Source organism: Accipiter gentilis, chromosome 29 (assembly GCF_929443795.1).
Source record: "Accipiter gentilis chromosome 29, bAccGen1.1, whole genome shotgun sequence".
NCBI lineage: Eukaryota > Metazoa > Chordata > Aves > Accipitriformes > Accipitridae > Astur > Astur gentilis.
In genome coordinates this window covers 18,137,904-18,153,358 of record NC_064908.1, presented here as the reverse complement: position 1 = coordinate 18,153,358, position 15,455 = coordinate 18,137,904, and the positions used below count along the sequence as shown (strand labels likewise).

General features: G+C 44.2%; 2 protein-coding genes across 14 annotated transcripts in view; both read right to left on the bottom strand.

Annotated features, from left to right (window-relative positions):
* Positions 1-32: 32 nt before the first annotated feature.
* Positions 33-11,005, bottom strand: CARD9 (caspase recruitment domain family member 9). 12 transcript variants are annotated; one of them, XM_049831978.1, is made up of 13 exons: positions 10,915-11,005; positions 8,837-9,060; positions 7,566-7,703; positions 6,792-7,117; positions 6,188-6,367; positions 5,837-5,989; positions 5,228-5,353; positions 4,914-5,105; positions 4,312-4,353; positions 3,647-3,692; positions 2,153-2,223; positions 1,317-1,411; positions 187-402 (listed from the first exon to the last, which is right to left on the bottom strand). In XM_049831978.1, exons 2-13 carry the CDS (start codon positions 9,018-9,020, stop codon positions 297-299), a joined length of 1,659 nt encoding a protein of 552 aa, XP_049687935.1. In that variant the 5' UTR covers positions 9,021-9,060; positions 10,915-11,005; the 3' UTR covers positions 187-296. The 12 variants fall into 12 exon arrangements, 11 of the variants coding, with proteins under 11 accessions (XP_049687932.1, XP_049687933.1, XP_049687934.1 ...); XM_049831979.1 differs by having other exon boundaries at positions 1,329-1,411; XM_049831980.1 differs by having other exon boundaries at positions 187-390; positions 1,329-1,411.
* Positions 10,979-15,455, bottom strand: part of SNAPC4 (small nuclear RNA activating complex polypeptide 4) — a 21,624-nt gene continuing 17,147 nt past the window's right edge. The window contains exons 22-23 of one of the 2 annotated variants that reach the window (XM_049831964.1): positions 14,330-14,458; positions 10,979-11,056 (exon numbers count right to left, since the gene is read on the bottom strand). In XM_049831964.1, the coding sequence (XP_049687921.1) occupies positions 14,339-14,458 (120 nt within the window). In that variant the 3' untranslated portion in view covers positions 10,979-11,056; positions 14,330-14,338. Of the gene's footprint in view, positions 11,057-12,949; positions 13,393-14,327; positions 14,459-15,455 lie in introns of those variants that run through there. The other variant, XM_049831963.1, reaches the window with a different exon arrangement.

The following is a 15,455-nucleotide window of genomic DNA, read 5'->3' as shown; positions in this document are numbered from 1 at the left end:
GGGCCTCCTCGGTCCGCTGGGGCTTTAATTACAGAGCAGCTCAGCCCAGGCCTTGTTGGGGCGTTGGGCCCACAACCATTTAATCCTGTTTATTTTATTTGTGCGCCGCACATCCCTTGCATCACTGCATTTCTAAGAGATGGATGAGGGGACGCTGTCCCCTTACAAATGTTAACTTTTCATAAATGGTTGTCCAGATGGTTTTAAAAACAAAGTAGTCCACAGAGAGAGAACTACAGAGGCCACGGCAGCCCCCAGACTGGGATGGCGTTTCCCTCGCAGGTCAGCTCCTGCTCTCAGGAGCCTTCGGTGTCGGTGTTGTCGCTGCCGGTGGTCTCCCAGTCCGCCTCGTGGTGTCCATCCTTCGGTACCCTTCGCATTGCTCTTTTTCTGAAAAAGAGACTAGACGTTTCATTTTTAGAAGATGTTTTGTGCAAACAAGCAACATTTGAATGTTTTGGGGAGTTCGGTGGGGATGTTCAGTATGTATCAATCCACTCAGTGTTTATTGGAGATGACTGTCTGCTCACACCCCCAACAAAGCTGTGACTAGAAGCAAGCATAGGGTAAAGAGAATTGGTCTAAACTGAGGAAGACATTCTTAACATTTCTTGAAACATGGTGTATTGTTGATGTTCAGTTGAAAAAGTCAAGAAATCCTACCCAAAGTCCTCTCTTTAATAAAAATAGTATTGTCAGCAGTCAGAAGAGTAGTTTACAGTGCCATTAGGAGCACCTCTATCTAATGCTAAAACTTAGGTCCCTGTTTTACACGGTTTTAATCAGTCTCATGCTCCATAAAGGCAGTCGTCAGTGAAGACACCAGATATTTGGAGAACAGGCCTTCCAACAAGAGCATTTGAAGAAGACGGAGGGGGGAAATCTGTTCCCATTCAGAGTCATGGGAGCTTGGTCTTGAAAGTCAGCAGTATGTCAGATGGAGAGTGAACATCAGGCAGATTTCACTCGCATGGGAGAAATCTATCAAATTTATTAAACTTGTGGTTCTTTGGAGCACCCTCCACTCCCTGCTGTGGAACCATCTGCATGGTTCACAGCAAATGCAATCATTGCTGTCTTGGCTACCTCTGGTACTAAAACAGGAGTCTCAACCAGTTCAGCTAGGAGCATAAGCCTCTGAGTGAGCAGCTGCATGGTGCTTAGTTGCTGGCTGGAGTTAAACCATGACAGATCTGTAATGAACTTATGTTCATCATGAATCAAACTTGGGACGGGGGATGGACAGAAAAGAGGAAGTACATACAACAAGCTAATCATTTAAGTCACTCAGTTATGTCTACATTAGTCCTGCTTACTAAAGTCCAGACCTTCGGTAACGCTCAAAGCAGTCCTTCATCCTCCTCCGCTCCTTTTCTGCCAGTTCCTCATTGGCTAAGCCACACTCCTTGAACTGGAAAAAAATCCAAACAAATATGAACTGGATTCTTCAGAAGATCAGACCAATCTTAGCACCAGGGAGTGCAAACCTACTCTGCAAAGGTGGCCGGTTTTGAGGCTGTTGTACTACATCTGGCTGCTGCAGACCACCCAAATAAACTTGGTCATTTCTCCTCTGACTTGTTTGTGCAATTAATCACTTTTACATTTAAATGAAGGAGAAAAAAAATGGGAACCTGTGCCTTCAGATGACCAAAACCAGCTGTTCAATACCAAAACTTGCATCCAGGAAAGCAGTACACTGCATACAGCTAGCTTCCTGCATCTGCTTGGGCCTGCAGAATGAAGTACAGCATGTTCATTTCTGGGCTGTCCACTATTGTGTGTGCAGGGTGGTAATACATCTGTTTCAAATAGTTTTACCATCTTTATTCTCTCCCATTTGTAAATTTGGGATTCTCTTTCTTGTACAAACAGTAATACTGCAGACAATTAAACTGGAAAACATACCCAGAGATGAAGGCCAGAAAGTAATTAGAAGAAGCTTCTAGGCACAGAGAAGTAACCACCATAAATGTTCTGCTGTTTAGAGCTCACCCTTTTTGGAGGGTGAATTTTGCACAAAGTGCTCAGCTTTTAGAAAAGTGGCAGCTGCTCACACGCTTCTCAAACCTGGTAAATCCATCATTAACAAGAACATTAAAGGTCACAAACCCCAGTCATAGTAAAGAAGAGCCCACAAAGATTCTCTTACACTGCGTGAGTTTGGAGGCAGACTGCTCTCTCGAGTGCCGAATTGCTGGTTTTGTCCTTCAGGGCAATCTTCTAAGAGAAGGAAAAATTACAGCGTTAGTCATAGTTGCCATTGCGAAGTAACTTCTCCCTCTGCCAGTTCATCCAACAGCAATAGTGCAATGTAACAGCTGCCCAGCGGTACCCAGAGTCAAGAGCAGAACTGAAACCAAGCCTCAAAATGTTCAGGATTCAGTCCTGTGATCAATGCGCAAGTCGCTTCTCATTTACTTGAACCCTGAACCTTGCTTAGGATGATGGATTTCCCCATCAGAAAGAGACATCAGCTTTCTAGTTTCTGCTTATGCAGGAGCAAACCAAACCTTTGCAAAAAACCATCTCTGCTTAGCATCATTAAAAAAATAATCATGTTGGAGGTCACCACAAGACATCACATTAATCATTATTTTAACCATAATTTGTCCCCATTCCCAAACAACTAAGTTGTGTGTATCAAGCCCTTCACATCAGACTGTATTTTAGTGAAACTCCTTATGTAATGATCAGGTATTGTGATACGTGTTTTTGGACTGAGCGAGGTAGAATAATAAAAGGCTTTTTGGATCAGTGTTGTTTAGGTTTTGTGAAAAATCTCCCATCTCAATGAATTAAAAGATCGTTTAGATCTTCCAGGAGATCAGAACAGAAAAATTCTTTTACTGTGCTAGTTTCCTTCCTTTCTCAACATGTTTTGAAAGAGAATTTCAAGTTCTTAGAGGAGCCTGCTAATTCCTTTCCATACTGCTGAATCATTTCCACTAGGGATGCCACAGAAAAAAAGAACCAGTGACAACATTAACTACACGGTTCTGCTTTTGTGAAAATAGCCTGCAACATAAAAGGGAAGAGGGGAGGGAAAAATCCCTGGAGAAAGCCACATGGTCCAGCTGAAGTGGAAGGATGTTTGTTCTGTTCTCAGCTCTGCCACAAATGCAAGAGGACTGGGGCACAAAAAGGCACCCAGGAGCTATTTCTCAAAGGCACCAGGTGATTTTTCCTGGACAAATTCAGTAGGCAGATTACCTCCTAAAAAAAGACTCGAGCTCCTAGGATGGTCTAATGACACCACTTTTCCCAGGTCATTCAGCTATATGAAAGACCCTTACAGAGACCATGTAGTAAAAAGACACCCTGTGGATCTTCTTCTCTCAAAAAATCTTAACAAACATTCACTGTTCCCAGCATCTGGGGACATGTTGTCCTTTTTATAGGTGAGAAAGATGGTGGTATGGCAGAATGCCTTGATTTATGGGTACCTATTCTGAGTCATCTCAAGGAGGTCTTACTCAGAGTGCCAAGCACACCCCACTGAGAAGCATCTCACAAACCAAGTCGCCAGTCAGACTACCTGTTCTTCACTAAAAATAAAACCCAGGAATATTTTTTCCTGTCCCTTTGAAACACTGGACCATCCTCTCAAGAATTCTACTCTACATTCTCCAAATAAAAGCCTTACTTTTAGTTGGTTGTGTATCTTCATCTAGATGACCATGAAGAGTAAGCTATGGGACAGAAACAAAGCAAGAACATGAGAACTGCCCCTTATTCTGTCTCACACAGTAGTTAGGAACAGATAGAGGAATAAAAGAAACAGGACATGTGTAGAACTGACCTTTCCTTAGTGCATTTTGCTGTCAGCAAAACAGGAGGCTGAGCCAGAAGTTACAGATCTACTCATGGATTTATCCTCCATGAGTAGATCCAGTTCGTTTGGCCTCATTTATACCTCTAGCCTCCAGACAGCATGACAATCTCTTTCACACTGAAGTTATGAACTAAGTGAAAACTCTTTACCATAGATGTCCCCAAGGTAAGACTTATTTTTGCCTGTTCTCCCACAAGAGAGACAATTAGAAGCAAAGTAATTTGATTCCCCTGATTTGCTTAGACTCAACAAATCTTACTGACTAAATGCCATTAACTGTGTCCTACACTTAGAAATCTCAGGACACAGGGAGATTCTGTCACTGGTCTGTTTTGCTGCCTCTCTACTTTTTGATAGCACTGAAATGAGCCTGAGCCACGGATTGAAAACTGCTGTTACTGAGGGAACTGAGCACAAGTGAGGAATTTGAAACCATTCCAGAAGAAAGTAAGAGGTAAACAAGGCACCCTACTCACTTCCTGGGAATCTCTGGAGGAGGTATCGTCCAGGTCAGAGGTCTGAAATAAAACCAGTATAAATTAATCATTCCTCATAAGCAAGGAAGTGGTAGTAAGGGAATATACAGGAGACTGAAAGCTCCAGAAAACAGAGAAGTGTGGACTTCCTCCCTCCTACACTCCTGTCTGATTACTTGGAGAAAGTACACAAGATGCCACATTAATTAAAATCCCTTGTATATCTAATTTCATTCCAGAAACTTTAACACCCTTACACCTGCTCCCATTCCATCGAAATGGCTCACAGACAGTCTCTAAATAGAGTTCACTACTCTTTGCTGGTTGAGGATCCCCTCACATCTTTGGACATGCTCTAAACACAGAAGGCCTCAGCTTGCATCAATCCAGCTTATCCATGCCTGGAACCAGGGTGAAGTAATAGGAACCATCATGTCTTTCATTTTTCTAAACTCGGCATTTGCATGGAAACGGTTACCCACACAGCGGGCCACTGCCTGCTGAATTGAACTGGTTAGGTGCAAAGGCCTTGGAACAGCCACACTCTGGCCCCATACTCAGCTTCCCAACCCATCATACAGATGACAACCCCGCAGACATACCGGTGTGGGTAGCTCCAGTTGCAAACTTTTCAGCTTGGCTTCAGTAGCCAGTAACTGACTCTCCTTTTGGAAGAGCTGCAGTTGCATTTCGTCACATCGCTCCCCCAGCTCCCGAATCTGCTTGCGGTAACCGTCCCTCTCAACCAGGTTCTTTGAGTACTGCATATAGAACTGTTCTCGGGTCAGGAGTGCCTGGCGTAAGGGAGAACACATCATGGCATGTCACACAATAGTACATTCAGGGTTACAGTATCTGCCCACTTCAAGCAGTGAAGCAGGGATTAGCAGCGGCTCCAAGAGGAATGTTTTATCACCTGGTCTCTTTCTGAAGCCACTTCCTCCATCTGCTGCAAGACAGCTTCAATCCGTTTTTTATACATCTGGGAGTCCTTCCTCAGAGACGTGCACTGTAGTTCAAGCATCTCTTTTTCCTCTGCATACTGTTGAGACAAGGTCAAAGGCACCCTGCTTGCGGGCAGAGCCTGAGCTACACTCTGACCACTTCTGCTCTGTGCCACAGATTGCTATGGCCAGACCTCTGTGAAGTGTCAAAGTTCAGCCAGACTGCCCAGTTGGAGCAAGGCCAACCAGCAGGTTGGTCAACATGACTAGGAGGACTGCTAACATGATAGATTTACGTGTACCCGAGCTGTCAATCATGATAAAAGCTCCCATTACCCTCCAGGCTGAGGAAGGAACTGTTAATTAATACAGGCATTAACAGTAACAGTTAATGCCACAGACGCAGAACACTAAAATATTAGTATGCCTTTTTTCAACAAACTATAACACAGACACTAGAGTAGGAGCAGCAAGGATGGCTGCTGAGCAGCTCCTCTGCTCCATAGGCAAGACATTACAGGTGCTTCATCTGCCTATCTCACTCACTGACCCTCAGCAGGAATTTGCAATGCATCACGTACTTTGTCTTGGAGAACCTCAGCTCGCCGCAGCTCCTTGCGAAGGCTGTAAATGGTGTTCATCAGCTCCCGGCGTTCTTCTAGTATCTGGCTACAGTCATTCTCCAGAGTCTCGCTGGACAGGCTCTTCTCCAAATTCTGTTCCCTGGCAACCTGCTGGACAAAAAAAAAAGTGAGATACAGCAACCATCTAACTCCATATTAACTCCTTCCCCACAGTCTTAAGTGCTCTATTTGACTTGGGAGAACAAGGCCACAGCTGACCTACACAATCTTCAGTGCAGCCCCACCACTGCCCTGGCTGCTACAAATAATCACTTCTCAGGAGTCCATATTCAACCACCCCCCACCAACCTGGAGAGTGTTCTCCAGCTCCTGATTCTTGGCCAAGAGCAACTCCTTCTCCTGCTGGATCTCCCACATCACCTCATGGCTTGGGCGCTGCTCTATGGCGTGCTTCAGTTTCATCGTGTGCTTACGCTCCAGTTTACAGTCATCCTCAGCCTTCATGAGGCTGTGCTTCAAGTGATCAATCTACGAGAAGGGTCAGAGCTCGTCAGTAACAAAGAGAAAACTCTGGCCTGCAAAAGCAGTTCTCATTCCATTCCCCAGACAAACATGGGGGCAAGTTTCTCCCCAGCTTTGTTTTCCTCAGGATGCTCGGTGCTCTGGGGACCAGAGTCTTGCATTTGTGCTACATGATACGACATGTTGCTTTTGTGAGAGGGCCCAGTCTTGAATGAGGGCAAGACTATTAATTCTTCACAGCATAACTTGTGATACATGGTCCAACTGGTCTGAACTAGGGATCACCAAGACATGCCACTTGCTAGAGAAGATGCACAGAATCCCATGCTGGACTGGTCCAGACCATCCTGGGCAAAGACAAGTCTGGTGCACACCACAGCCTTCCAGGGATCAGGTAAGAAGGAGGAAGCTTTAGAAAAGGTTGACTGACCTCTAGGATCAGGTCCCGGTTCTTCATGAGGGCAGCACTCTTCTCCTCGCTCTGTTTGGCGTAGCTCATTGCCAGGTTGTAGTTCTCGTCCTTGCACTTCCGCAGCTCCTTGCTCAGGCTGTCTCTCTCCTCCTTCATCTTCTGCGCCCGCTCTTGGTGCTTGCGGAGCAGGCTGTCCCTCACCCACATCTCTCTGATCGTGTCCTCTTTGGTGTGCAGCCACATGGTGAGTTCCTGGGCCTTCCGGCGCTCCTCCTGCACAGTGCTCTGCAGCTTCATGATCTCGTTCATCAGGAGCTGGCTCAGGCCAGATTCCCCAGCGGTGTCTGTTTGGTGGGCAGGTGTCAGCCACCGCTGTCCCGTCTGCTCCCCGGACACACATACAGCACAGGTTCCCACCCACTTACTACTGCAGCTTGGGATCATCACATGCTACACACAAGCACGTGATGCAAACCCTAAAGACATGTGGAATCAAATTATCTGTTTCCACCCTGCTCTGTGCGTTTCTACACCACAGTGTCAGTGACAGAAGAGGTAGAAGGAAGAATTGATCCTTCTGCTTCCTCCTGCACCCTCCCAGGTCCAGCCTGTGTTGCCAGACAGCAGGGCCATTCTTGCCAGAACCCTTCTGAAGCACTAAGGGAGCAAGCCAAGGAATGCTCCCAACTCTGCTCAATGAAGCTGGGGAGAGGCAAAAGCTGAGGTGAATCCCCCCTTAATTTGCACAGCAACACCAAATGTATAGCTGTTTTTTCAGAACACAAACATTACCTATAATCATAGAGAAAACCCTGCTGGGCTCCTTGCCAGTTATTTTCTTGTACAGTTGTGGATAATAAAGCTCAAGACTCTCCAGAAATGCCTCAAAGCCCTTGTGTCCTGTTCGTTGAAGAATGTCCAGAAGAACACCTGAAATAATGGCAACAGGATTTTCTATTCATTTATTTATCTCTTTACCTATTTCTAACATAACAAAACATTGCTCCACTTTCTCCACATGCCCTGGGACTAAATCCCCCAGCCAATCTTAAGCCAATTGCCCAGTAACTACACAAAAGTATTTTAACAGTGAAGGAACAGTTAAAACTTAACCCTTGTACTGAGTTCCTACTACAGTGGATGCAAAAAGCAGATCTCAGAAGAACACTTTGTTATCCTGCTGATACTTATAGAAAACACAAGTTAAAACAAAGCACCATGACAGTTTCTGCAGCTCAAGACTCCACTTCCAAATAAATACCAGAGGCAAATACAGGAAAAAAGGATCGGTAGTGTAAGAACACTGCGTATAACTAGAGAGGTAGCAGGGACAAGCCTAAGGGAGCCTGGACTAAAAAGACTTTGAGCTCAGTTCCCTACTTTGTTTAGAAATACTCTGTACCAAATCAAGCCCAGGGGGGTTCTTTTCTGTGTTCTGCAGTTTCCCAATCTGGAAAACAGGGAAAATTTTTTTTTTTTTCAATGACCCTCAGTAATTTATCAATAAGAGTTAATCCAATCCAAAAGATGTACTAATAGCATAATGAATTCTGTCATTCTCTCTGGTTGGAACAAGACCAGGACTGTATAGAACAGTCACGAAGAATTTACTTAATGTGCTGCCAACGTTCCCTCAAACACCAGAAGACAGGAATGAGGGACAATACATACTGAATTAATCTTGGAAATCTCCTGCAAAATTGTTACACAAGAATAGCCTTGTGGGTTAAACTCAAGTGACTCCCTCCCTTATGCTGATCTAGAGATCCAGAACACCAAAAGGCTGCACACCCTCTGTGCTCCCATTCCCCTTACACAGCTCGGGAATGCATTGATAGAACGATTTCCATTCCTCCTCTCCACACAATCATGTGCTGGGGAAAGGGAGAGGAATGGGGCCGCACAGCAGTGCCTACAACTTTCATGTCTAAACACAAGCAGATGGTAACCCAGAAGCAATGCATTCCTTCAGGCTCAGTCTGTTAGCACTCTGTTCCAATCTGCTCCCAAGAGCCAACAAAGCACGGGAGCATCTACGGAGCCAAAGGCTGCGCTTCACCCACCTGCCTTCCGTTTGCGCATGACCAGGCTGGGGTCATTAAGAACTTGTTCCTCGTCATCATGGCTGATCACTTTGCACTGGCGAAGATAGGGTGTTATACGGGAAGGATCTATCACAGAGATCAGCTTCACCCGGAAGTTCTCCAGGTTATTCCAACATGTCTCATCATTATCTTCTTCCAACATGTTGGTGAGTGAGAAGTATTAGTGAGAAGTGTTGTCCTGTCTTGAAAAAACAAAACCAGAAAACAAACAAGCAGACTCTAAGCCTCCTAGAGTAGTGGCGGTGGGTGATGAAACCAAGTATGTTAACAGACTGAGAACGGAAAAGTGTCTTTTAGATACAGGAACACATCTCCCATGAGGTCTTTAACTCAGAACTTGCAAATCACCTGCTGAACAGGGTGATTCCCTACAGTCATACCCGAAAGAACAGTGTGGTACCAGACTGGAGATACCAGCAGCTGCAAGGCTAGCGCTAATGCTGCTGACACATACGTGAAGGAGAGCTAGTGTGAAATTCTGAGAAAATAGAAGTCACCAAATATTGATGATCTCCCTCCAACCAGCTGAACATCTCCCAGCAAGAGGAAAGTGAAACTATTTAGCAACAGGTCCATTGGCAATAAGCAAGTCACTGAGAGCCCCATGAATAGAGGAAAATCCAGTTAACTAGATTCCCAACAGCATACCCTAGAAAGTGCTGTCACATCTCACTGACTTCACCATGGGTTCTCCAGATGCTCAGCTATGCTTACAATTAAATCTTTAGTCCCCATAAACAATACAAAAAGGGTGGAACACAACACAGGATAAGCTGATGGCAAACCACAACTTTCCAATTTGAAACTAAGCATCCTCTGGAGTGAAAACATCTTTAAAGCTCTCCTAATTAGCTGTTGCCTCTGCTTTTACAAACAGTTCACACTCTTCCTTCTCCATCTCCCACCATTCAAGATCCCTGTATTCTGTCTGACCACACAGTCACTAAATCTAACACCCACAAAAGGCTCTGTGAAAACCCCCAGTGGCAATAGCCTAACCGTGTTCAGCTGTAATCATACAAAAGCTGTTTTTCTGCATGGTGTGCTTTATCCCTGTGCAAGGGGAACACACAGCTGTACACAATTTTCACTGTAAACACAGAGGTGCAAATCATGTACCAGGAAACCATGAGGTCAGCTGCCTCTCACATCCACCTCACAGATTCCACCTGTGCAGCTTCAGCAATTTATGCTCACAAACACCACCTGTGTGACTAACACACAGACACACGGAGAGGCCATGGAAGCCTTCCCAGTGATGAAGAGTGCTTCTGCGTGTTTGTTTGGTGGGAGCTTGTTGCAGTGCTCCCCTTCAGCAGCTGTACTCCGAGGTTCCTAGTTACCTGCCTCCCGACAAGAGCCTGCTATTAACCACAGGGTCAGAAAAACTAGTACTTCTCAGCCTGGAAGTTCGCATGTAAACAGATGCAGAAAATCCAACACTTCTATACCTAGGCTTCTTTGCCTTTCAAATAAGAAACTGGCATTATTTTTATTTCTTTGCCCCTTTGTGGTCAGACTGTTCCATAATGAGTACCTTCTGAAATGCCAGTCATTAATTACTATGCTTATAATCACATGTACGAGTTGACTGCAGTAGCCATTGTCATTTCCAGTGGCTTAGGAAGGCTGCCAGAAACCTTAGTATTCACATTTTTAGTCACGTTTTTTGGGGGCAGGGAGGGTGGGAACAGAGTTCTAACCATCAGCAGCTATACATGGGCTGGGATTTCACACACATCTTACTGCATCTCTCTCCAAGGTCATCTCAAGCCTTCATTGTTTTTGTGCTCCAGCATCTTCAGCACATACTTGTTACACATTACATTGTCAGTTAACTTTAATGAGCTGGACTGACATAGAACTAGTCATTACTTAGCACAGAGAAAATACTCTGCTCTGCCCAACATCAAACCAGCTCCAGCAGATTACAAGAAATGCATTCCCCTGTTGATAAACACCACCTCCTTGCCTCAGAGCTGCAAAATAAAAATTTTCCTTGATAATATAAACCATTCTGCATTACATGGACCAACCTGAGCCTGTGCAGTCAAAAGCCTCCTTGTTTCCTCTCCTGGTCTAGCAGCACTCATCTGTGTCCTGCCTCTGAGAGAACTTGTCTTGGATGCAGCCTCCCTTTATATTCTGGCTAGAAGAAAGATCATTCTAGGAGCAAAACTGGTTTGAGAAAAGAGAAAAGGGGAAACTACTCAGCTGTACTCCGACAGGAAAGGGAAGAAAAAAAAGAAAAAAAAAAAAAGACCAGAAAAAAAAAGGGGAAGCCAGAATGGGTGATGGGGGAGGAGAAAAACACTAGTTGCATTGCAAGTCAGCAGCATTATACATGCAGTGCTTTTACTCATTCTGGCTTTGTTCTCCAATCTGCACTGCTGAAGCACCAGTAAGTGTCCAGAAAGTGTCTTCAGTGGTCAGAAAGACTAAAAAGAGCAAAGGTCACAGATACAGGTCTGTCCAGCTGATTTCATGGGACAAAACAAGCCACAGAGTTAGAAGAAAGAGGATCTTCAAATGGCCTTTCAGCTGTTAACATCTTTATACAGGAAAGCAGATGGCAGAAAGAACTCTCTCTTGGTTTAGAGTTCAGCTGAAAAGGATGATTTCTACAATGATGTCTCTAATTTTGGATGTCCTTGAGCTTCAAGCATAATTACGACAACTCAGTATTTTGAGGGAAAAGGAGTCAAGTCTTGGCAAAGCAAAGAACATAACCCACGATTCCCAAATTACAGGCTGTGGCTCTAACAATAATTAAAGGAGCAGCACAGCAAGCAGCATTGTAATGATGTTAAGCATCAACATCGTACCTTTGACTGCCTCCCCGCCTTCCCACAGTCCTTGAACTGTAGCTGCAACAAGAACTCACTAACAGTCTGTTTTAAAAAAGTCTTGAGAACATACACGCTCTGATACCATGGCAGCATGACACATTTTCCCATTAGCTTCCCACTCTACTCTTTGTTCTGCTTTCTAAGTTTTTGCAGAGTTTCTCCATGTTATCATTAGGAGTGGGGCAGAGATGCTCAGAGATTCTATAAGCTTGTGCTTCTTGTTAGGCATTAAATTAGCTTTACACTAAAAAAAGATACAGTACCTCTATTAGCCATGCCCTTGCTGAAGGTAATCGGAATGTCTGCTAATTGACCTATCTAGCCTCAGGAGTTTTTGTTCTATAGTAACAGATCATTTTAATCCTGAAAAAGAACAAAGACAGCTTCTTATAGTTACACAAAGTTTTTCCACAAGCAGTAGGATTACAAAGGCATCTCTTGAGCAGGATTTGCAAAGGACAACAATCATCTGGAGCACAGATCACATTTACTACCAGTGCCTCACGGTAACAGGCCTGTGGTGACTAGCACACAGAACTGTATGGCAGAGCTTCTGCCATATCTGAATTTCTTGGAAAAATGTTATCTATGCTGGCTTATGGAAAATAGAGTACACTGCAAGAGGAAAGCCATTTCAAAACAATTCCTTTTGCTCCATAATGTCCCGACACCCAATTGCAGCAATATTGGTATCCACTGTCCCCAACACCAGCTCTGCCTAAAGGGTGCTTGTAGAGTTGCACCTCACAGCACTCTAAACTCGCCACTACACTCTTGGGAAGATTAGCCAGTGCAGTGGAATGAAGCTTTCTGCAGCACTTTTCCACTAGATTTTATCAGCTTTGACTCAGCTAGCCTTGCACCTCTCTGTAAAACAGAAATTGCTGGTTTATGAATGAAGAAACAAGTTTTTGTAAAGTGATTTGCTAATGTCTGTATGGGGCAGGCTGTGGAAGAATCAAGAAAGCATCCAAGCCTAATTCAATCCTGCAGTTTTAGCCACATGCATATTCATCTTCCACATTCTCCCTGGTTTTCATGCAGCTTGCAAACTTCATTTTTCTCATTAGCAATCATACTCATACACACATTATTAAAAGCACTATTTACCAGAAAAAAACCCACACAGAATACATCAGTAATTTTTAAGTGAGAAAAATAAAACATCTGTATTTCAACAAATACTCAAGACTCATTCTGATACAAAATTAATCTGCTGCTTACTCAGCAGTAGTCAGTCAGTTAGCTATCAAGCAAAACCACTGTCACAGCACTAAAAAGAAAAAACACCCAATGAACAACATATTCTGAACATGGATAAACATTCACATAAATAGGGGCTACCACAAAAAGGAAATAAATAACCATCATTGCTGGCTTCCCCAGCTCTCCAGCAATCTCCCCTGACCCCCAGCGTCCATGGCAGGTGCTAGTCTGAAAGAGAACAGAATTGGTCTACGCCTCAAAGACTTCCCTCCAGTCATTTTGTTTCATTTTTTGCAACTTGTCTAAAGATGCAGACTTTGTTAGGTGATGGGAAAACCAGTCCAGCCATTTTCCTCTCCCCCAGGTCCGTCTAGTCAGTTTGTTGGAAGTGTTAAAAGTGAATAGTGCAAAGAGTATCTCCTACTGCCATGCAGGAAGGCAGACCCAGTCAAGTGACTCCTGCAACAAAGCACAAACAACTCCTATTAGTCACAGCTTTTTTATAGAGAAGCTGCCCTTTTGCAGTTTCTAAAGCCAATTTTAAAGAAGAAACCCAAACAGTCTCATCTGACAACTATGCAAATCAAACACCGTTCATGTTCATTCAGTCTATTGCACCAAAAGCCTCAATAGATATTAAGCCATCACACACTTGTACACTACAGAAGCTGTCCTGTTAATATATGTAGAGAAATGAAGCCATATGTGAAGGGGGGAGGGAAGTTGTTCAGAGATGAAGCGTTGAAGACAAACTCCAGTGAAGTACCTGCTAGTGTTAAACCCCAGCTTCCCACTAGTTTTTAATACTATTCTTCACTTCAAGACTCACGAGCCAGGCTACAGAGGGCAAACTACACAAAGAGCTGACACTACCTGCCCAGGATCTAGAGGATTGCTTGACAACCCTGAGCAAGGACACCTTACCACCAGCCTGCTCAAACTTGCAGCAAGGCTTTACTTCAGCTTCTGCTGCAAGTGCTTAGCACTCACGCACACACAAACCCTCTCTTCAGTAGTAGCTGCCCAGGCTTTCCTGTCCCACCAATTACGAACCTCTACTAGCCTCATTTTAGCAGACAAGCCTGTAGAGTGCTACCAACTAGGTATAATGCTAGTAGGCAGTAGCATGGGCTAAAAGGCTGCCAAATGTTTGAACTTCATGACTTTTGTGTATAACAGACATCAACTTTCCCTCCCCCTGAAAGTCAAAGTATTAGCCTTAGTCTATGATTAATGGGTGATTATAGCACTCTGTGTCCTATGGGAAGAAAAGTTGAGATAATTTCAGTCCTTTCCTAGGGTCACGATTCATTGTCTAAGCTGTACCACAGACAAATGCGTTTCAGGTTCTCTTCTCAGGCAAGAAATACAAGATCCACTGAGTAGCTACTAACACATTTCCTTCTCACATCCTCCTCCTTTTCCTGAAGCGGGCACTTCTCCTGATTTGAGGAGCACTGGCATCAGCCACATCAGTGCAGGAGTCCGAAACAGACTGTGCAGCATTCTCTTCAGCTCCCATGCCCTGCAACATAAACAGAAGAGACTATCAACACCATGTGAGCTAGCATAATTGCAAAAGAACCCCTTCAGCCACCTTTTTATTTTAGGGAGCTCACAAAGATTTCCAAAACAATCTTCCATTTACTTTCAAAATTAAGCATGGGACAACAACATTTTATTACCAAGGTCACAGCAGGCACAAAACATCCCAAAGTTTTCAGAGCAAAACCTTCAGCCAACACTAGCATTTCTTCCTGCTTCTGCTACTGCTACCAAACTGGAGCAGTTCCTGCTGCAGTTTCTGTCTGGGCACAACCGTTCGTTACAAAGGTTGCGGGCACAACCATTCATTAGAGAGGCTGCATGCCTGCCACAAGTGATGCTTTAGCTTTCACTGCTGGAGCCAGACAGTGCCCCAGACAACACAGGTCAACACAAGCTTTTGATTTCTCATAAAACATACCCCTACCACAAACTTTTCACTGAAAAGCACCAGGAAAACAACCTAGCTATAGCATTAATAAAAGAAGTGGGAGGAAGCCTGGTGGAAGATGACACAGGACAGAGAGGTTGGCAGTAAGGCTAGCAGGCAGTGAAGAATTGCTGGTGACTTTGGGACCAACTGCTTGCAGTTCAAACTACACTGAACTTGGCCTAGACCCAAAAGTCTGAGCCAGAATAGATAACTGCTGGCTTTTACTATGGGAAAGCTCTGATCTTCAGGCAGCTTTGCCATCTTTCTGTAGAAACAGCCATTTACCTTGTTTATTCACCTTCATTAGTGTTTTGTTTGTTTATTTTGGAGCCACAATGAATTGAAATGCAAGTCTGAGCTACACAGCTTCCTGGCATGTTCTGTAAGAAACAGTGCTGGGCAGTAATGGATTTAGCTCAAAAATCAGAGACTGATTTAGGTTGACATTATGGCCTACATTGATCCATATACTCTAATAATCTCTAGTCATATAAAACAATTCAGGACGAAGACTTCAAACGGCAATAGCAGCAAACATACACAA